This window comes from Carassius carassius, chromosome 41 (genome assembly GCF_963082965.1).
Source record: "Carassius carassius chromosome 41, fCarCar2.1, whole genome shotgun sequence".
Taxonomy (NCBI): Eukaryota; Metazoa; Chordata; class Actinopteri; order Cypriniformes; family Cyprinidae; genus Carassius; species Carassius carassius.
Window position 1 is genome coordinate 39857 of NC_081795.1, and position 20144 is coordinate 60000.

The 20144-nt window shown below is 40.9% G+C and overlaps 2 protein-coding genes across 2 annotated transcripts; one reads left to right on the forward strand and one right to left on the reverse strand.

Moving 5' to 3' along the window:
• eif3k (eukaryotic translation initiation factor 3, subunit K) lies at positions 1–2993 on the forward strand. Its single transcript, XM_059533878.1, has 8 exons — positions 1–142; positions 769–867; positions 943–1063; positions 1208–1282; positions 1770–1836; positions 2525–2602; positions 2676–2801; positions 2885–2993. Exons 1-8 carry the CDS (start codon positions 81–83, stop codon positions 2914–2916), a joined length of 660 nt encoding a protein of 219 aa, XP_059389861.1. The 5' UTR covers positions 1–80; the 3' UTR covers positions 2917–2993.
• Positions 2994–4838: 1845 nt separating this feature from the next.
• On the reverse strand, positions 4839–6549 carry LOC132123317 (sarcolipin-like). Its single transcript, XM_059533867.1, has 2 exons — positions 6296–6549; positions 4839–5323 (listed from the first exon to the last, which is right to left on the reverse strand). Exon 2 carries the CDS (start codon positions 5266–5268, stop codon positions 5170–5172), a length of 99 nt encoding a protein of 32 aa, XP_059389850.1. The 5' UTR covers positions 5269–5323; positions 6296–6549; the 3' UTR covers positions 4839–5169.
• Positions 6550–20144: the final 13595 nt, after the last annotated feature.

Here is a 20144-nt window from a genome sequence, read left to right on the forward strand (position 1 = left end):
GTGAGGATCCGAGAGTCTGGAAATAAACCGAAAATATTGACACTTACGATTAAAAACACAATAAACAAGCGGCCGGAGTCATGGCGACGACTTTCGAGCAGATGAGAGCGAACGTCGGCAAACTTCTGCGCGGCATCGACAGGTGAAGAATATTATTAATAACCGATTAACATCGTCCCGCTTTAAAACGCTTCACAAACAGAATTTATTATTCTGCGTTATATAGTTTTTTTATCGTGTGATAATTTGAATACTTCAATTCTATCAAACCAGCTTCACAGAAATAAAGAGTGTTTAAATTATGAAATGACTTCAGTTTCAGCTCTACGGAAAACAATGAGCCGTTATTGTAAATTACGCTACAAAGTAACATACCTTTGTTTACTTCTGTGTGTTGCTCGGCAACCACTTTGTTGCAACCACAATTGTTTGGAGGAAGAGTACTGTTTTTATTAATATCAATACACAGTTTTCCCCTGTTTTATTTTGTGAATCATTACTGTGTATATGTAATAACCATTTTATAAAAGCAAAAAGCCCCATGAAGCCGTGGTTTACAGTGAATTTATAACAGTTAAGGGGTTTTATGCACTCTGCTTTGCCTCGTACCAAAAACCCCTATATAATTATAAAACTTTTATTTTGGATGTGATTCATCGCGATTAATCATTTGACAGCACTAATATAATTCTATTAATATCAATGATCATTAATATTCTTGATCAGTATCAGTAATGAGTCCGATCTCATGAATGTGCATGATAACAGGTATAACCCGGAGAATCTGTCCACGCTGGAGCGATACGTGGATACTCAGGCCAGAGAAAACACCTACGACCTGGAGGCCAACCTGGCCGTGCTCAAACTGTGAGTGATGTGCACTATCAAGGGCTCGACGCCGCTAGAGCTGTCGCTCACTCATCAGTGTGCTTGTGTCTTCAGGTACCAGTTCAACCCGGCATACTTCCAGACCACCGTCACGTCTCAGATCCTGCTCAAAGCGCTCACCAACCTGCCGCACACAGACTTCACGCTCTGCAAGTGTATGATCGACCAGACCCACGTATCCTTAACAGTGCGCTTCACACTGAGCACGCCAGACTTCAGGGTCACATGATCCCTCAGAAATCATTCTAATATGCTGAGTTGCTGCTCAGGAAAGGTTTCAGTGAGGTTTCCAGGTGTTTCCTTGACAGCAGTGTCGCAGCAAGAGGAGCGACCGATAAGACAGATCCTGTACCTGGGGAACCTGCTGGAGACCTGCCACTTCCAGAGCTTCTGGGTACACACACACACATAGACGCACGCACAGACACACACACACACTCACACACACACACACACACTCACTCTCACACACACTCTCTCTCTCACACACACTCTCACACACACTCTCTCTCTCACACACACACACACACACACACTCTCTCACACACACTCACATTCTCTCTCTCTGTCACACACACACACTCTCTCTCCATACAGTTATATATTACTACAGTGATATTTCACCCGTTTTGCTGAAAGTACCTTCTTTATGCTTTTAGATGTGATTTTAATGTTGGATGGTTGAAGAGTGAGTAGAATAATTTCATCTCAGTGTATGCAGATTAGTAAAAACCTATTATCAGGTTCACAGAGCGAGCCTTTCACTGATTGTTTACAGCTTAACAGAAGTTACACGCATAATTCACACAACGAAAGTAGAGTTTGTACAGTGAAGGATCATCCGGCCTTTGGAGAGTGTGTTACTGGTGTGTGTTTCTCAGGCCAGTCTGGAGGAGAATCGAGAGCTCATTGATGGAATCACTGGGTTTGAGGACTCCGTGCGGAAATGTAAGTGATTGCTTTGTTACTGATATTATAAATTATTATATTTCATCATCTGCTGTTCACTGAAACCTAAGGAAGTCCGTTTCAATGATGGAATTATAAAAAAAATAAATAGTGATAATGACTTCTTATCACACAATTTTGACTTTATATCTTGCTATTTTTCAAAGTTCTTACCTTTTTCTCAGCAATGTTTTTTTTTCATAATTCTTTGTTTATATCTCACAACTCTGTATTTCTATCTGAAATGTTGCATCATTTTTCTTGCAATTCTGTTTTTTTATTTAGCGATTCTGACTTTTCTTTTCTCTCAGAATTATCTGTTTTTCTCACAATTGCAAGAAAGGAGATTTTTTTATCCCGTGGCAGAAACAAGAGTCCACAGAAATAAAGTTATAATGTTAGAAAAGATTTCTTGCACCAAAACAGTCATATGTTTTACATAAATCTGACCCTTGCATTTAGTTCTCATCATATGAGTCTCTAATCTGCACACACAGAACTATTATTATTATTATTATTATTATTATTATTATTATTATCAGTATGTATTTTCTCTGAGGGTGCAGTGAACCCGGATGTGTTGTGATTTATGGATCTTCTATGTTCTCAGTGTAAGACAGACCTGATTCCAGCAGCAGGAGTTTCTCTGTGTGTTGGTCTGAAGGTCATGTGTTTGTTCTGTCTCCAGTCATCTGTCACGTCGTGGGAATCACGTACCAAAACATCGAGCACCGGCTGCTGGCTGAGATGCTGGGAGATCCTCTGGGTGAGACTCCATACAAACAACGTATACTCACACACACACACACACACACCTGATGATGTTAATCTCACCACAGACACGCAGGTGAAGGTCTGGATGAATAAGTACGGCTGGACAGAGAATGAAGATGGACAGATATTCATTCACAGTCAGGAGGAGAGCGTCAAGCCCAAGAACATCGTGGAGAAAATCGACTTTGAGAGTGAGTTTCTCTTAATGACATCGACTTCTGGTTTTAATGTTGAAGTGTTTCTTATGATGACTGATGTTCTCTGGTGTCCACAGGTGTGTCCAGCATCATGGCGACATCACAGTGAACACACACACACACTCAATCTCATGCCTCAGTTTCCTTTTGTTTTAATTTTACAATAAAGTCATTTCAGTTAAGAAATTTGGAGTCTTTTATTACAATTGCACATATTTATGAAGATGTCAAAAACATTTACATTTCTTTAATTTGTTTTCATATTTCACTTTATACATCGGTAAGTTTTTTTTTTGTATTTTTTCCTTATGTGTTTGCACTTAAGAGATTGCAAAAATATGGATTTGGGATTTGTATTTAGGAAAGAGATAAAAATGTAAGGAAGCTTGTTTTTTCCACCGGTAACTTGCAGCTATTTATCTCACAGTTTGGAAGGGTTTTTTTCCTCAGCTCTGCACAATATAAACTCAGAACTGTGAGATAATTGCAACTTTTTAGCTAAGTTTATATCTCACCATTCCAACTTTTTTTTTTCTCAGAGTTAAAAATTTTTATCTTTCAATTCAGACTTATTTTTTCAGAATTGTAAGAAAAAAGTCTGAATTGTGTGTTAACAACTTTCCTTTTAATGTTTGAATCCAATGGCAGAAATAAGCTTCCATACAAATGTGATTCTGGTTTTGAATTAGATGTTTTAAATATGCATTTATAAATAATAATATAACCTGTGAATGACAGACTTCCTCTGTGTGACAACTAGCCCCGGTCTGATCTCTGAAGAAGACAAAACTTTAAGGAGAATTAGTGATGTGCTAAATTTTGCCTTAGTTTTTAAAATATTCAATGTACAATCACTATCACAACAGTCACTTATTAGAATAAATTACTTCAGTCTGTACATGTGTACTGATAATTAATGAGGCTAACTAGAATACCAATAAACCGCGCGTCTCCTGAGCGCGTCATCACGCGGTCTGCGCCGGCGCATGCGCATTTGAGCCGGAGCGCTGTCCAGGGTGCTGAAGCGTGAGCGTCAATCATCTCCATCGAAACGCGTGTCTGATGTCTCCGTGATCGAGGGATGAGGCGACTGATCTCCGAACAGCTGAGCTACTTCAGCACTCTTTACTCTCTTTCACTGAACACAGTCAGAACGAGAAGGGTGATGATATGTTAGGACTAGTTAGAGTTGGGGTTAGTACAATGTTTTACTAGAATAGTTGTTCCTCCCAAGGTTTATTGGGGAAAATGTGTTCACTCTCAGTTCATCTGAGATCAGGATGAGTTCGTTTCTTCATCAGATTTGTAGAAATGTAGCATTGCATCAGTGTCTCATCAGTGGATGCTCTGCAGTGAATGGGTGCCATCAGACGTTTTTAGGTAAAATATGAGTCCATAATCCATAATAACACTTCCTCCAGTGAAAAAGTGCATCTGCTGTTGTCTCTCACAGATTAGTTTAGAGCTGTTTAAACGCTGCTTAATCTGTGCAGATTTCTCTCCTGATTCAGACCAGAACACTGTTTCACTGGAGGAAGTGTTATTATGGATTATAGACTCTATGTGTTTGAGTTAAAATCATCTTAATGCTGGATTTGTTTCATCTTTTGTCTTCTCCAAATGTTCACTGATGGACTGGAGTGCTGTGGATTATTGTGATGTTTTTATCAGCTGTTTGTACTCTCATTCTGACGGCACCCATTCACTGCAGAGCATCCATTGATGAGACACTGATGCAATGCTACATTTCTACAAATCTGATCATGTTCATTTATGCATGAACTATTCTTTAACTGATGCCATTCCAAACACATTAAAAGGAGATTTAAAGCTAAATTTGCACACCAATAGTGCAACAGTAATCTATAGATTTACTGAAGTGCATCATTAGAGAGCATTTAAAGGATTTCAATTCTGAACTTTGTGATCTTTTTGCAGAATATTTATTTAGAACTTTATGTTGACAGGTGTGATTCTGCATCTTGATGCATGGATCTAGAGACGCATGCTGTAACACACAAACACACACCGTTGCATTGCCAAAGAGTTCTTTATTTAAACCAATAAAACAATCTCTTTACTCCACACATTGCTGGAACTCTTTCAGCAGTTAATTTGAGTGTTTTTCCCAATTTAATCACATTAAACATCCAGAGCATCAACTTATATAACATTTAACACATGACAATAATCCATACGGACAAACTGTGCTGCTTTTGAAGGCATCACGAGACGATCCATCCTGACTGGCACATCTTCCATCCGTCTGCAGAAACATCATCGTCTGGTGCTGGAGCTCATCTTCACAGCTGAGGACGATGATGATGATGATGGTGGTGGTGAGGAATGAGCTCTTCGCTCCTCATGCGTCCTGGTATTGTTTGACTAGTAACCACATGAGCAGAACCGTGATCAACACAATCATAAAGTTCAGAAACAGCTCCTGTGCGGATCGGTCCATCTGAGCCGTTCAGAGCAGAAACACGACAGCTGGAAGACTGGAGAAGATCGGAGCTCTGGATCAGAGAGAGAGAGAGAGAGATGTGGAAAATAGACAAGTATGCTGGTCATTTAGAATTTAAGCCAGTCATCTATCCATCCATCTGTCTATTTATCCTTCCAAGTTTCACCCCCTGCTTGGCTTTGAATCAAACACAAATCTATCATCAGTTTAACTGCTGTGAGACACACACACACACACACACACACACACACACACACACATTTACTGTCCCTATCACATATCATAGACTATTGTTTTATATAAAATGAATTCTAATGATTATAGACAAGAAAACAAAATTTTTAAAGGTTCAGAGGTTTGGGCTTGCTATGTTTTTTTTTATGTTTTAAAGTCTCTTCTGCTCACCAAAGCTGTGTTTATTTGATCAAAAACACTTTAAAATATTTAAATATATGCAATGATATATGAAATATTATTATAAGATTTATAATAATATATATATAATGTGAATCTGTGTTAAAGTGTAATTTATTTCTGTGATGCTCCGCTGTATTTTCAGCATCATTCCTCCAGTCTTCAGTGTCACATGATCTTCAGAAATCATGAATATATGATGATTTACTGCTCAAGAAACATTTCTGATTATTATCAGTGTTGAACACATCAATATTTTTGTGAAAACTGTGATACATTTTGAACTTTTGAACCAAAACTTTTGAACAGTCTCCAAACTAAGATTTTAACAGAGGAGGTTATTTTCTCCTCAAAGTAAAACTACAAACACACAGTCATTGAGCAAGAGCTTCCCAAACTACAGCACAGCAGAACCTGAGTTTGCATTAATAATGAAATCCATGCAGCAAAACAGCAAAAGCTTGTCTTTGCAATCATCACGATGTCATGTAACATGTCCAGACGTGTCTGAAACTCCAACATGCATTTCACTGCCCAAAGAGTTTCAGTTAGGTGAAAGAGCGAAGACAGAAGAACATCTTTCTGCAGATGTAGCTGCAGTGCTTCTTACCTGCACAAGGTTCACCTGAAGTCTCTGAGTCCAGCTGTCACATCCCTCAGCTCTTAAAGCAGCCACGCCGGACCGGATTGGAGCAGCAGGGTCCAGCAGGGGGTGAGGTCACAGTATTTAAGCGTCTGCTGAGGGGACGACTGGGTTCTGGATCAGAGTCCAGCTGCTGCAGCTCTTCAGTGGGATGAGGGCGAGCTGCTGTCTCTATTGTTGGTGGTTTACAGACTGACGCCTCTGAACATGAACACACATGTGACAGAGTGTGTGTGTGTGTGTGTGTGTGTGTGTGTCAGAAATGGCCATCATGAGATATGTGTGTGTTTGAGGGGTTGAAGTCTCCCCCTCTCCCACTTCTCAGGTTATAAAAAACATTGACATATAAAAAATGTTTCTGTAAAGTTCCAATGTCCAGTTTTCTTGGTATTGCGTTATTTAAACATTCGAACTTTAACTTTATTTTCACCCCAAATATACCGTTATTTGAACATTTATTTTTCATGAAACATTCAAATGTTCATTAAACGTTGTTTAAAGCTTACAAAAACGATTCTAACAGAATTTGACAAGTTTTCTTCTAATTATAACACATTTATAGGTTACAAAAATGCTTCTTACAGCATTTTACTACTATATTTAAATGTTTCTTTTTTTATATATTCTAAGAACTTTAGAATGTCCATGTTAGAATGTTTTTGTGGTTATAATTTTATTTAAATGTTACAAAAACATTTTCGCTCAAAATAATATCTGAAATTGTGTTAATACTCATAGAATGTTTAACTATCCAATTTTCTTGTAATCATAATGTTATTCAAAAAATGTTTCTTACAGTGTTTTCACCCAAAATATAGCATTTGAATGTTTATTTTTTATATTCCAGGAATGTTCAAATGTAAAGCTTTCTTCTTGTGATCAGAACATTTCTTTGAACGTTCAGGTACAAATAACATCATCCATCTCTCTTCTGCTCACCAGCTGCCTTTAGTTGATCAAAAACACTGCAAACATGGATCTAAAGCTGAGTTTTCAGCATGATGACTGCAGATGTGCATGTGTGAAGAATCAGCGTCAGAGATGATGCTTCATGAGACTCGAGTGTGTCGTGTCTTCTTCCATTTACAGGAGCTTGTTGACTTGTATGTGACCTTAAATAACCTCAGGATAATCTTTCCAGAAGGCAGAGCAGATGGAGCATCCTCCTCGGGTTCAGGACAGGAATTCCTCGTGAGTCCACCTGATCCAGGAGCACTGTTGCCATGGTGAACGCGACAGTGACGTCAGCGGATAAAGCAGCTCAAAGTGGATACAGTTCTTTAGTAGAACTTAATGTATCATAACCATCTTGGTATGTTTTTATTTATTTTTATACAACAAAAATCGCTTTGAGAATATTGGGTTGAGCAACGTCTGACTCCATCCATCCATGATCTTAGCCTGGGGGCGTGGCTAGCAGTCGGACTGCCCAATGCCAGGCGGGGGGCGTGTTCTCGATACGTGTTTGAAAGCACGTCTGTGCAGTCACAGTGTGTGAAGGGGTCTGTTCTGGAATCCTCCAGAAGATGCAGCGATGCCAAGCCTCCTGAACCTGAGCACATCCACAAATAGACTCCTCCACATTAAAGATGACAGTAATCCCGCTCTCCTTACATCATCAGTCAGAAACCACGCGGTGATTAATGTCGAGAACCGAGACGAATCTTCAGCTGATCTGACACAAGTTCTCACGACTTTTTCACTTTTCATAGTTCTGTAAATAATCGCAAAAACCGAACTTAAAATTAAAACACTGGACTTTTCGATGTTTTAGGAATGTTTCGAAACAATGTTCCTACTACGTTTTAACACCTAAATTTGGGAGCACAGGCGTTCAAAGTTCTTTAATAAAGTTCGCACAGCGTTCTAAACACAAAAACGCTATTTATGGAACATGAAACATTGTAGTTGGATGTTCTTTGAATGTTTTTTATATGTTGCTACATGTTTCCAAAGTAACGTTCACGGAATGTTTGCAGAGTGACACAATAGAATGTTCACTTAACCAATAAAACATTTTTAAAAAACGAACTACTTTGAAACGAGTTGAAACAAACATCTTTTATTTACACATTTTAAGATCATTACTAAAAAGCAGATAGCTCTGAATGAACTTTCTATGAATATTACTAGAAGAGCGTTTGTTTATAACTTTGAGAGAACCTTGCCAGAACGTTCCCTCTCATGTTCAGCGTGATGTCTCTATAACACAGAGGAACTGATGGTCAAAACCAGGTTTGATCATCTTGAAAGATCACTGAAGCTTCTAGCTGAATATCTGCAGCGAGGGTAACGGGATCCGGGTGAGTGCTGTGGAGGTTCATCAGGGTGTAGCTGACTGTTTGACTGGATCTCATCCACGTCTCTAGTGTCCACAGGTGCTCGTCTATAAATACGCCTGTCATTTGTTGCTATCACTGTTACATGGGCGTCTCAAGAGACCAGCTCTATTTAAAAAAAACTTGGCGTTTCTTCGGTGAGTTCTTGCCAGGACAATCAACACAAAAACACATGCTGGGATCTGTTTCCTGGCGGCGGGACAGAGCTTCACATTAGTGAGGGGTTATGGGTGTTAACTGAGGACACAAGCATAGAAACAGCTCAGAAATGTGTTTTCTGCAAGACTGGTTATAACTTTTTTAAACCAGCTGCATGAAAACACATATTGGTCTAGTATAGTATAACACTTGCTGTGTTAGTATAACACTTTATTTCTGAATGTGCAGTCTTTGTTATGCAAGGGAAGATTCCATTGTATCATTTTGCAAACATTATTGGAACGTTACGTTGAATGTTCTCTGAACGTTATGAAATAAGTAGCAACATTTAAAAAACATTAGATGAATGTCCAAATAAAACTGTCTGTCAATCTCTCCATCCGTCTCTTTCTGTCTCTCTCTGTTTTTCTCTGTCTCTTTTTGTCTGTCTCTCTCTGTTTTTCTCTTTCTCTCTCTGTCTCTCTCTGTCTCTGTTTTCCTCTGTCTGTCACAATTCACAATTCAAATTAGCTTTATTGGCATGACTTGTACAGTATTGCCAAAGCATTGGCAATTACATAGGCAATGAACAAATAATCAATAAAATTAAACAGTAAACAAATGTATGAATACATTTATACAAAAATGAAAAAAAAAAAAAAAAAATATATATATATATATATATACACATACATACATATATATATATATATATATATATATATATATATATATATATATATATATATATATATATATATATATATATATATATATATATATATACATATATATATATATACACATACATACATATACACATATACATATCTACATCAAACAATCAAAATATACAATTATTTATCCATCTGAGATTCCACTGGTTGTCCTCATTTCATGGCATGTAAAGACATACTTTGCAGCAATTATCTCACATTTGGGCATTTCTCCCAGTATGTATGGGAGTTTCTGTGTGTCTGGTATGTTTTGGAATTCAGGGTATATTTGGGAAATGTTTTCAAAGTGTTTTTGTCTGATTGTATTGTATTTGGGGCATGAGGTCAGAAAGTGCAGCTCTGTCTCGATCTGTCCCCGGTCACACTGGGAGCAGAGTCTCTCCTCCGGTGGGAGCCAGCTCTGTCTGTGGCGACCCTTCTCTATGGCCAGGCTGTGTTCACTCAGTCTGTATGTTGTCAATATTTTTCTCAGTTTAGAGCATTTTATTGTTCTCAGGTAATTTGCCAGTGTGAATTCTCTTTTTAGGGTCAGATAGCATTGTACTTTACTTTGTGTTTTGGTGGTTTCTTTCCAGTATTGGATATATTTTTCTTTCTGCTTGTTGCTAATGTGGTGTGGTCTGCTTGAGCTGGCGCTGCTGTCCTGAGGCTGCTGGGCACTGGTGACTGCAGAGAGTCTCAGGACCAGCTGGCTGAGGGGACTCTTCTCTGGCTTCAGCTCCTGCAAGGTTAGGGCTTTGTGATGATATGTCTGGGGGTTAACTGATTTTAAGTGATTGTAAAATTGAATTGATCTTTTTTGTATTTTGAGTAAGAGGGGGTATTGGCCGAGCTCTGCTCTGCACAGGTTATTGGGTGTTTTTCTCTGCACCTGTAGGATGCTCTTACAGAACTCGGTATGGAAAGATTCTATGACTGTTTTGTCCCATTTGTCAAATTCATTATTAAGTTTTGGCCCCCAAATTTCACTACCATATAGAATTATTGGTTCTAGTACAAATTGGAAATTTTTTAGCCAGATTTCAATTGGAATATAGATTTTAATGTTTCTTTTTATTGCATAGAAAGCCCTCCTTGCTTTGTCCCTCAGATCTTTCACAGCCATGTTGAGGTTCCCTGTGTATGTAATGTTGAGGCCGAGGTAAGTGTAGTTTTTTGTGTGTTGTAATTTAGTGGTGTCTAGATAGAAATTGTGTGTAACCTGATTTCTGTATTGTTTCTGAAAGATCATTATCTTAGTCTTCGCTGTGTTTACTGTCAGGGCCCAGGTCTGGCAGAATCTCTGCAGGAGGTTAAGGTGCTGCTGCAAGCCTTCTTTAGTAGGTGAGAGCAACACCAAGTCGTCTGCATACAGCAGAGCTCTGATCTCGGTGTTGTTCAGGGTGAGGCCAGGTGCCGTGGAACTCTCTAACTGCTTTGCTAATTCATTGATATATAGATTGAAGAGAATTGGACTGAGATTGCACCCCTGCTTCACTCCCCGACCCTGGGAGAAGAACGCTGTTTGTTTGTTTCCAATCTTTACGGCACATTCACTTTTTGTATACATGTTCTTAATCAAATCATATGTTTTTCCTCCAATGCCACTTTCGAGTAGTCTACAGAAGAGGCCTTCGTGCCAGATGGAATCAAAGGCTTTTTGGAAGTCAACAAAACAGGCATATACCTTTCTTTTCTTAATGTTTAGTTCTTGATCAATTAGAGTCTGGAGTGTAAATATATGGTCCGTTGTGCGGCAATTTGGCAAAAAAACAATTTGGCATTTATGTAGAATATTGTGGTCATCAAGCAAGTTGACAAGTCGTTTATTAACGATGTTGCAGAATATTTTTCCCAGGTTACTGGATACACATATTCCTCTGTAGTTATTTGGGTCATATTTATCTCCGGATTTATGAATTGGGGTTATTAAGCCTTTGCTCCAGATGTCTGGAAAAGTTCCAGTTGATAGAATTGTATTGAATAGTTTTAGTATAGCCAATCTGATTTTATGATCCGAGTATTTGATCATTTCGTTGAGGATTCCATCTACACCACAAGCCTTTTTTCCTTTCAGGGACTGGATGACCTCTGCTAACTCTTGTTCTGTGACAGGGTAATCTAGAGGGTTTTGGTTGTTTTTTATCACCGCCTCCAGAGTTTTCAATTTTGTGAGTATCTTGTACTGATCATTATTTTTTGTAATAGTACTGTATAAATCACTAAAGTGATTAATCCAAGTATTTCCATCTTGAATGGCCAATTCATCCTGCTGGGTTTTGTTTAGGTTGTTCCATTTCTCCCAGAACTGGTTGGACTCTAAAGATTCCTCAATTTCACAGAGTTGCTTTTTGTTGTGTTGTTCTTTTTTAGTTTTTAGGGTGTACTTGTATTGTTTCAGAGTGGCCTCATATTTACAGCGTATATTGTGGTTATCTGGGTCCCTATGCCTTTCATTAGATAATTTCCTTAAAGTTTTCCTTAGGTTTTTGCATTCAGTGTCAAACCATTTGTTACTGTTCATTTGTTGAAGTTTTGGTTTGGAGGCTTTCAAATTAGACAATGAAGCCAAATGATGAAATATTGAATTGATTTTGTCCACAGCTGAATTTACACCAGAACTATTCTGGGGAAATGTTTCATTTATAAATAAATGAGTTAAATCATATATGTTTTGATTTTCCAGTGCCTTTTGGTACGCGCCCACGCTGTTTGGGGTCCATCTGTATGAGTATGTGCTGTTGAACAGTTCACAGGCACTGGGGGCTCTAGACTTAGACTGGGCCCTTTGAAGATATAGTGTGATTTTGCTGTGGTCTGAGAGGGGTGTGAGGGGGCTGACTGTGAAAGCTCTGAGAGACACTGGATCTAGATCTGTAATGAAATAATCTACCACACTACTGCCAAGAGCTGAGCTGTAAGTGTAGCGACCCAGAGAGTCCCCTCGTAGCCTGCCGTTGACTATGTACAGACCCAGTGTACGGCATAGCTGTAAAAGCTGCACACCGCTTGTGTTGGTAAGCTTGTCAAAGCTCTTTCTAGAAGGACATTCAGGGAGGGGGAAGCAGGTGCTTCCAGGTAAGTGTTTGTCTCCCTGGGTGTTCATAGTGTCAGCTCTTTCCCCTGTTCGAGCGTTCAAGTCCCCACAGATTAATACATTTCCCATGCTTTTATAATGGTTAATTTCCTCCTCAAGAATAGAGAAGATATCTGGGTTGTAGTAGGGGGATTCTGATGGAGGTATATAGATGGCACATATGTAGACATGTTGCTCAGCACAAATCATCTGTTTGTTAAGTTTCAACCATATATAAGATTCTTCTTTTTTAATTACTGTGATGGATTGGCTCAGTTCTGATTTACACCATATAATCATGCCTCCTGAATCTCTGCCTTGAGTTATTGTGGGATTTTTTGTTGATGATATAATGATCTCAGTGTAGCCGTGAGGACGACCAGTGGAAATATCTTCTCTGCACCATGTCTCCTGTAGAACTATGATGTCAGAGTCTTTTAACTCTCTATTAAAATCTGAGTTTCTGCTTTTTAAACCAAAAGCTGATGATCTCAGACCTTGAATGTTCCAACATGTTATTGTAAACGATTTCATCTCCAAGTGTAATCTGTTCAAAAATTAGACAAACACCTTATATCCTAACTAACACCTAATAGTAAACTAGATATTAAAACAATATAATAATAATAATACTAGTAACAAACGAGAAGAAAAAAAAATAAAATAAAAAAATAAATAAATAAATAAAAGGAAAATATTGTTGTAGGTAAATTAACAAAATATTAAACTTTGAGTGACATTTTATAATGTATCATGTGTGAGATATTGTTAAGAATTGTCCATTTAAAATGATATCTAATATGCTATACTATGAATTATTGATTTGTCTAAGAGGCCTCTGCTCTTCATCCTGACGCTATATGAGGCGAGAGCAGAGCAGGTTTAGCATGTGTAATATGTCTTTGAGTTCACCAGAGGGGGGTGGGGTTGTGGCTCTTCTCGCCGCTGTAGCGTAGCTCAGTCCAGTAGGCTGCTGCTCCTGTAGTCTTGGCTCTGCCGTTGGGATGAGGGGGGGTATAGGACCTCCAGGCTGGGGGGCTCTCTGGCTGGGTATCGGGGGCCAATGTTGTGTTGGCTGTGGGTTGTGATGTTGGTGATGTGGTGGGTTTGGTGGCCTGGCCGTCCTCTCTGATGGCCGGGGGTGGGTGTATGGTGGAGGTCTGGATGGTCTGGATGGTCTTGAAGGTCTAGGAGGTCTGCGTGGGGTCTGTGTTGTGTGGTTACCCCTTGGAGTGGTAATAGGGCTCCTTCCAAGAGCAACATCCTTCAGGGTCCTAGCTAGGGTGGGGACTGCATTTCTGTGTAGGTGTATGTTATCATACAGGCAGTCCAGGTGGAGGGTCGGGTGGTGGGCTAAGAACACGTTGGGTTTGAGGGCACAGTCCCTGGAGAGGCTGATATTCACTCTGTGAATGGTGTGGGGGTGGAAGTCTCTCCTGTGCAGCAGCGTAGATATGACTATCTTGCTGGTAGGGAAATTTGTGGATGCTTGCTCAATGACTCTCCTAAGAGAGTCCGCCAGTCTGTCCTTAAGTCGTTGGTGCCTGTGTGAATGATGATGTGGCTAGGTGAGCCTAGCTCAGGTACTGTTAGCAGCTCCAGGGCTCTCCTGGTGTTGGGGCACCAGATCTTCTCCGTTCTGTGCCTTGGGAATAAGGTCTTTTCATTTAGGAATTTTCCATTAGAGTCCATGAGGAGGATAATGTCCGCCCTTCTGCCTGTGTGTGTTTGTTCATTCTCAGCTGTCGGGTCTGGATGTGGAGCTGTGGTGGTGGTTTCAGGTCTACAGCTCCTAACTGGAGTCTGGTTAGAGGCAGGACCTAGGACAGGTGCCGGGTTGTGACTGGTGTCTTGGCTTGGGATGTTTGTATGGAGGCAGCTCGTGAGAGGGAGGGAGTCCTGGAGGAAAGGGCTGCGTTTTCTTCCAGCAGGTGTAGTGGGAGTTTGGTTGGATGTGGTCTGGATCTGAGAGGTGGGCACAGGGGGTTGTGTGGGGTTCAGTCTGGCTTGTAGGCTGAGCCTGTCCTGTAGCTCTTCTCTCAGAGTAGCCAATTCAGTTCTGCAGTTGTCTCTGTCTTTCCTAAGTTCTTCCATCTCCTCACTGAGGTCATCCAGCTGTCTTCTCTGACGATCTAGTTCTTGTTGAAACTCTCTCAGCTGTGAGTTGACACTGTCCAGTTCTTTTTTGGCCTGGAAGTCACTGACGGTAGGTGTTGTAGGCTGCTGTTGGTCCAGCTGCTCTCTGATCTGTACCAGTTCTATCTCCAACTGGGAGAAGTGTTCTCTCATGATGTCCAGGGCCTCAGAGTGCTGTAGCAGGGGAGGATCGGTGTCATCGTCAGGCTGTGTGTCTGGAGGAGGGACAGAACAGGAGGCTTTGACTCCCAGGGTTGGTGCGATGCTTGCGAGGACCTCCTTCTCCTTCTCAGCTCTCAGTCTCATTGCAGGAAAGTCACACTCAAACTCTCTCAGGTCGCCTTGTATCATGGTAGTTCCATTTTTGAACAGGTTCACTGTTATTCTGGTGGTGTCAGAGTCATTTTCTTCCAGTACACTTATTTTCCATCCATTACAAATGCCTGCTCTCTTTATTGCTGGGTAGTGAGAGCTGAACACATTCAGCCAGGCATATGGTTCATCAGTCCAGAAGATTAAATTACAGGACCTTCCATCTTTGTAATGGTCCAGGAACAGGATTTCTGGTTTCTCTCGAAGTATTGTCTGTTTATATTTTCCTCTTGCAGTTTTGCTTTTGATAGCTGGGGGATATTCAATGGTGTCAGCGTGTGTAGACATCATGAAACAGTTGTTGATCTTCAAACTTCTGGGTTCCTTGTTTAACAGCACAACTGCCACTACTGATGTTATTGATGCCATTGCTAGGTAACCACAGTCCAATGTTAGCTTGTTAGCTATTAGTTTTTTTTTTCAGTTGGAACTTGTTTTATAGTAATAAATGCAAAAACTTATTAAAACTTATTAATGTCAGTGTCCAGTTACTTGCTGTTACTTGCTTGAGTCCCTCTATCTTCTTCTTCTTCTGGTTTGTTTTTGTTTTCTCTTTGTTTTCTCTTTGTTTCTTTTCAGCTTGATGCTCTGTTTCTGAGCTCTTTCTTCCAACTGTATATTTTTTTTCCTTCTGTCTTTTTCTTTCTCCTTCTTTTTCCTCTTTTTCTCTCCTCTGGTGTGTTGTGGTCACTTCTCTTACATTTTCCTCATAAAAATCGGTGTTTATCTAATTTTTGGACTGAAAACAAGCATTTTGTCTAGCAGCACGTCTTAAACATGACTTCTCATGTGTGTCGCCGTGACAACTCTGTCTCTCTGTCTGTCTCTGTTTTTCTCTGTCTGTCTCTCTGTCTGTCTCTGTTTTTCTCTGTCTGTCTCTCTGTCTGTCTCTGTTTTCCTCTGTCTGTCTCTCTGTCTGTCTCTGTTTTTCTCTGTCTGTCTCTGTTTCCCTCTGTCTGTCTCTCTGTCTGTCTCTGTTTTTCTCTGTCTGTCTCTCTGTCTGTCTCTGTTTTTCTCTGTCTGTCTCTCTGTCTGTCTCTGTTTTTCTCTGTCTGTCTCTGTTTTTCTCTGTCTGTCTCTCTGTCTGTCTCTGTTTTTCTCTGTCTGTCTCTCTGTCTGTCTCTGTTTTTCTCTGTCTGTCTCTCTGTCTGTCTCTGTTTTTCTCTGTCTGTCTCTCTGTGTGTCTCTGTTTTCCTCTGTCTGTCTCTGTTTTTCTCTGTCTGTCTCTCTGTCTGTCTCTGTTTTTCTCTGTCTGTCTCTCTGTCTGTCTCTGTTTTTCTCTGTCTGTCTCTCTGTCTGTCTCTGTTTTCCTCTGTCTGTCTCTCTGTCTGTCTCTGTTTTCCTCTGTCTGTCTCTCTGTCTGTCTCTGTTTTTCTCTGTCTGTCTCTCTGTCTGTCTCTGTTTTCCTCTGTCTGTCTCTCTGTCTGTCTGTTTTCCTCTGTCTGTCTCTCTGTCTGTCTCTGTTTTCCTCTGTCTGTCTCTCTGTCTGTCTCTGTTTTTCTCTGTCTGTCTCTCTGTCTGTCTCTGTTTTCCTCTGTCTGTCTCTCTGTCTGTCTCTGTTTTTCTCTGTCTGTCTCTCTGTCTGTCTCTGTTTTCCTCTGTCTGTCTCTCTGTCTGTCTCTGTTTTTCTCTGTCTGTCTCTCTGTCTGTCTCTGTTTTCCTCTGTCTGTCTCTGTTTTTCTCTGTCTGTCTCTGTTTTCCTCTGTCTGTCTCTCTGTCTGTCTCTGTTTTTCTCTGTCTGTCTCTCTGTCTGTCTCTGTTTTCCTCTGTCTGTCTCTCTGTCTGTCTCTGTTTTTCTCTGTCTGTCTCTCTGTCTGTCTCTGTTTTCCTCTGTCTGTCTCTCTGTCTGTCTCTGTTTTTCTCTGTCTGTGTCTCTGTCTGTCTCTGTTTTCCTCTGTCTGTCTCTCTGTCTGTCTCTGTTTTCCTCTGTCTGTCTCTCTGTCTGTCTCTGTTTTTCTCTGTCTGTCTCTCTGTCTGTCTCTGTTTTCCTCTGTCTGTCTCTCTGTCTGTCTCTGTTTTCCTCTGTCTGTCTCTCTGTCTGTCTCTGTTTTTCTCTGTCTGTCTCTCTGTCTGTCTCTGTTTTCCTCTGTCTGTCTCTCTGTCTGTCTCTCTGTCTGTCTCTGTTTTCCTCTGTCTGTCTCTCTGTCTGTCTCTGTTTTTCTCTGTCTGTCTCTCTGTCTGTCTCTGTTTTCCTCTGTCTGTCTCTGTTTTTCTCTGTCTGTCTCTGTTTTCCTCTGTCTGTCTCTCTGTCTGTCTCTGTTTTTCTCTGTCTGTCTCTCTGTCTGTCTCTGTTTTTCTCTGTCTGTCTCTCTGTCTGTCTCTGTTTTCCTCTGTCTGTCTCTGTTTTCCTCTGTCTGTCTCTCTGTCTGTCTCTGTTTTTCTCTGTCTGTCTCTCTGTCTGTCTCTGTTTTTCTCTGTCTGTCTCTCTGTCTGTCTCTGTTTTCCTCTGTCTGTCTCTGTTTTTCTCTGTCTGTCTCTCTGTCTGTCTCTGTTTTCCTCTGTCTGTCTCTCTGTCTGTCTCTGTTTTTCTCTGTCTGTCTCTCTGTCTGTCTCTGTTTTCCTCTGTCTGTCTCTCTGTCTGTCTCTCTGTCTGTCTCTGTTTTTCTCTGTCTGTCTCTGTCTGTCTCTGTTTTTCTCTGTCTGTCTGTCTCTCTGTCTGTCTCTGTTTTCCTCTGTCTGTCTCTCTGTCTGTCTCTGTTTTTCTCTGTCTGTCTCTGTTTTTCTCTGTCTGTCTCTCTGTCTGTCTCTGTTTTCCTCTGTCTGTCTCTCTGTCTGTCTCTGTTTTTCTCTGTCTGTCTGTTTTCCTCTGTCTGTCTGTTTTCCTCTGTCTGTCTCTGTTTTTCTCTGTCTGTCTCTCTGTCTGTCTCTGTTTTCCTCTGTCTGTCTTTCTGTTTGTCTCTGTTTTCCTCTGTCTGTCTCTGTTTTTCTCTGTCTGTCTCTCTGTCTGTCTCTGTTTTCTCTGTCTGTCTCTCTGTCTGTCTCTGTTTTTCTCTGTCTGTCTCTTTGTCTGTCTCTGTTTTTCTCTATCTGTCTCTCTGTCTGTCTCTGTTTTTCTCTGTCTGTCTGTCTCTCTGTCTGTCTCTGTTTTTCTCTGTCTGTCTCTCTGTCTGTCTCTGTTTTTCTCTGTCTGTCTCTCTGTCTGTCTCTGTTTTCCTCTGTCTGTCTCTGTTTTTCTCTGTCTGTCTCTCTGTCTGTCTCTGTTTTTCTCTGTCTGTCTCTCTGTCTGTCTCTGTCTTTCTCTGTCTGTCTCTCTGTCTGTCTCTGTTTTCCTCTGTCTGTCTCTCTGTCTGTCTCGGTTTTCCTCTGTCTGTCTCTCTGTCTGTCTCTGTTTTTCTCTGTCTGTCTCTCTGTCTGTCTCTGTTTTCCTCTGTCTGTCTCTCTGTCTGTCTCTGTTTTTCTCTGTCTGTCTCTCTGTCTGTCTCTGTTTTCCTCTGTCTGTCTCTCTGTCTGTCTCTGTTTTCCTCTGTCTGTCTCTCTGTCTGTCTCTGTTTTTCTCTGTCTGTCTGTCTCTGTTTTTCTCTGTCTGTCTCTCTGTCTGTCTCTGTTTTCCTCTGTCTGTCTCTCTGTCTGTCTCTGTTTTCCTCTGTCTGTCTCTCTGTCTGTCTCTGTTTTTCTCTGTCTGTCTCTGTTTTTCTCTGTCTGTCTCTCTGTCTGTCTCTGTTTTTCTCTGTCTGTCTCTGTTTTCCTCTGTCTGTCTCTGTTTTTCTCTGTCTGTCTCTCTGTCTGTCTCTGTTTTTCTCTGTCTGTGTCTCTGTCTGTCTCTGTTTTCCTCTGTCTGTCTCTCTGTCTGTCTCTGTTTTCCTCTGTCTGTCTCTCTGTCTGTCTCTGTTTTTCTCTGTCTGTCTCTCTGTCTGTCTCTGTTTTCCTCTGTCTGTCTCTCTGTCTGTCTCTGTTTTCCTCTGTCTCTGTTTTTCTCTGTCTGTCTCTCTGTCTGTCTCTGTTTTCCTCTGTCTGTCTCTCTGTCTGTCTCTGTTTTTCTCTGTCTGTCTCTCTGTCTGTCTCTGTTTTCCTCTGTCTGTCTCTCTGTCTGTCTCTGTTTTTCTCTGTCTGTCTCTCTGTCTGTCTCTGTTTTCCTCTGTCTGTCTCTGTTTTTCTCTGTCTGTCTCTGTTTTCCTCTGTCTGTCTCTCTGTCTGTCTCTGTTTTTCTCTGTCTGTCTCTCTGTCTGTCTCTGTTTTTCTCTGTCTGTCTCTCTGTCTGTCTCTGTTTTCCTCTGTCTGTCTCTGTTTTCCTCTGTCTGTCTCTCTGTCTGTCTCTGTTTTTCTCTGTCTGTCTCTCTGTCTGTCTCTGTTTTTCTCTGTCTGTCTCTCTGTCTGTCTCTGTTTTCCTCTGTCTGTCTCTGTTTTTCTCTGTCTGTCTCTCTGTCTGTCTCTGTTTTCCTCTGTCTGTCTCTCTGTCTGTCTCTGTTTTTCTCTGTCTGTCTCTCTGTCTGTCTCTGTTTTCCTCTGTCTGTCTCTCTGTCTGTCTCTCTGTCTGTCTCTGTTTTTCTCTGTCTGTCTCTGTTTTTCTCTGTCTGTCTGTCTCTCTGTCTGTCTCTGTTTTCCTCTGTCTGTCTCTCTGTCTGTCTCTGTTTTTCTCTGTCTGTCTCTGTTTTTCTCTGTCTGTCTCTCTGTCTGTCTCTGTTTTCCTCTGTCTGTCTCTCTGTCTGTCTCTGTTTTTCTCTGTCTGTCTCTCTGTCTGTCTGTTTTCCTCTGTCTGTCTCTGTTTTTCTCTGTCTGTCTCTCTGTCTGTCTCTGTTTTCCTCTGTCTGTCTTTCTGTTTGTCTCTGTTTTCCTCTGTCTGTCTCTGTTTTTCTCTGTCTGTCTCTCTGTCTGTCTCTGTTTTCTCTGTCTGTCTCTCTGTCTGTCTCTGTCTTTCTCTGTCTGTCTCTCTGTCTGTCTCTGTTTTTCTCTATCTGTCTCTCTGTCTGTCTCTGTTTTTCTCTGTCTGTCTCTCTGTCTGTCTCTGTTTTTCTCTGTCTGTCTCTCTGTCTGTCTCTGTTTTTCTCTGTCTGTCTCTCTGTCTGTCTCTGTTTTCCTCTGTCTGTCTCTGTTTTTCTCTG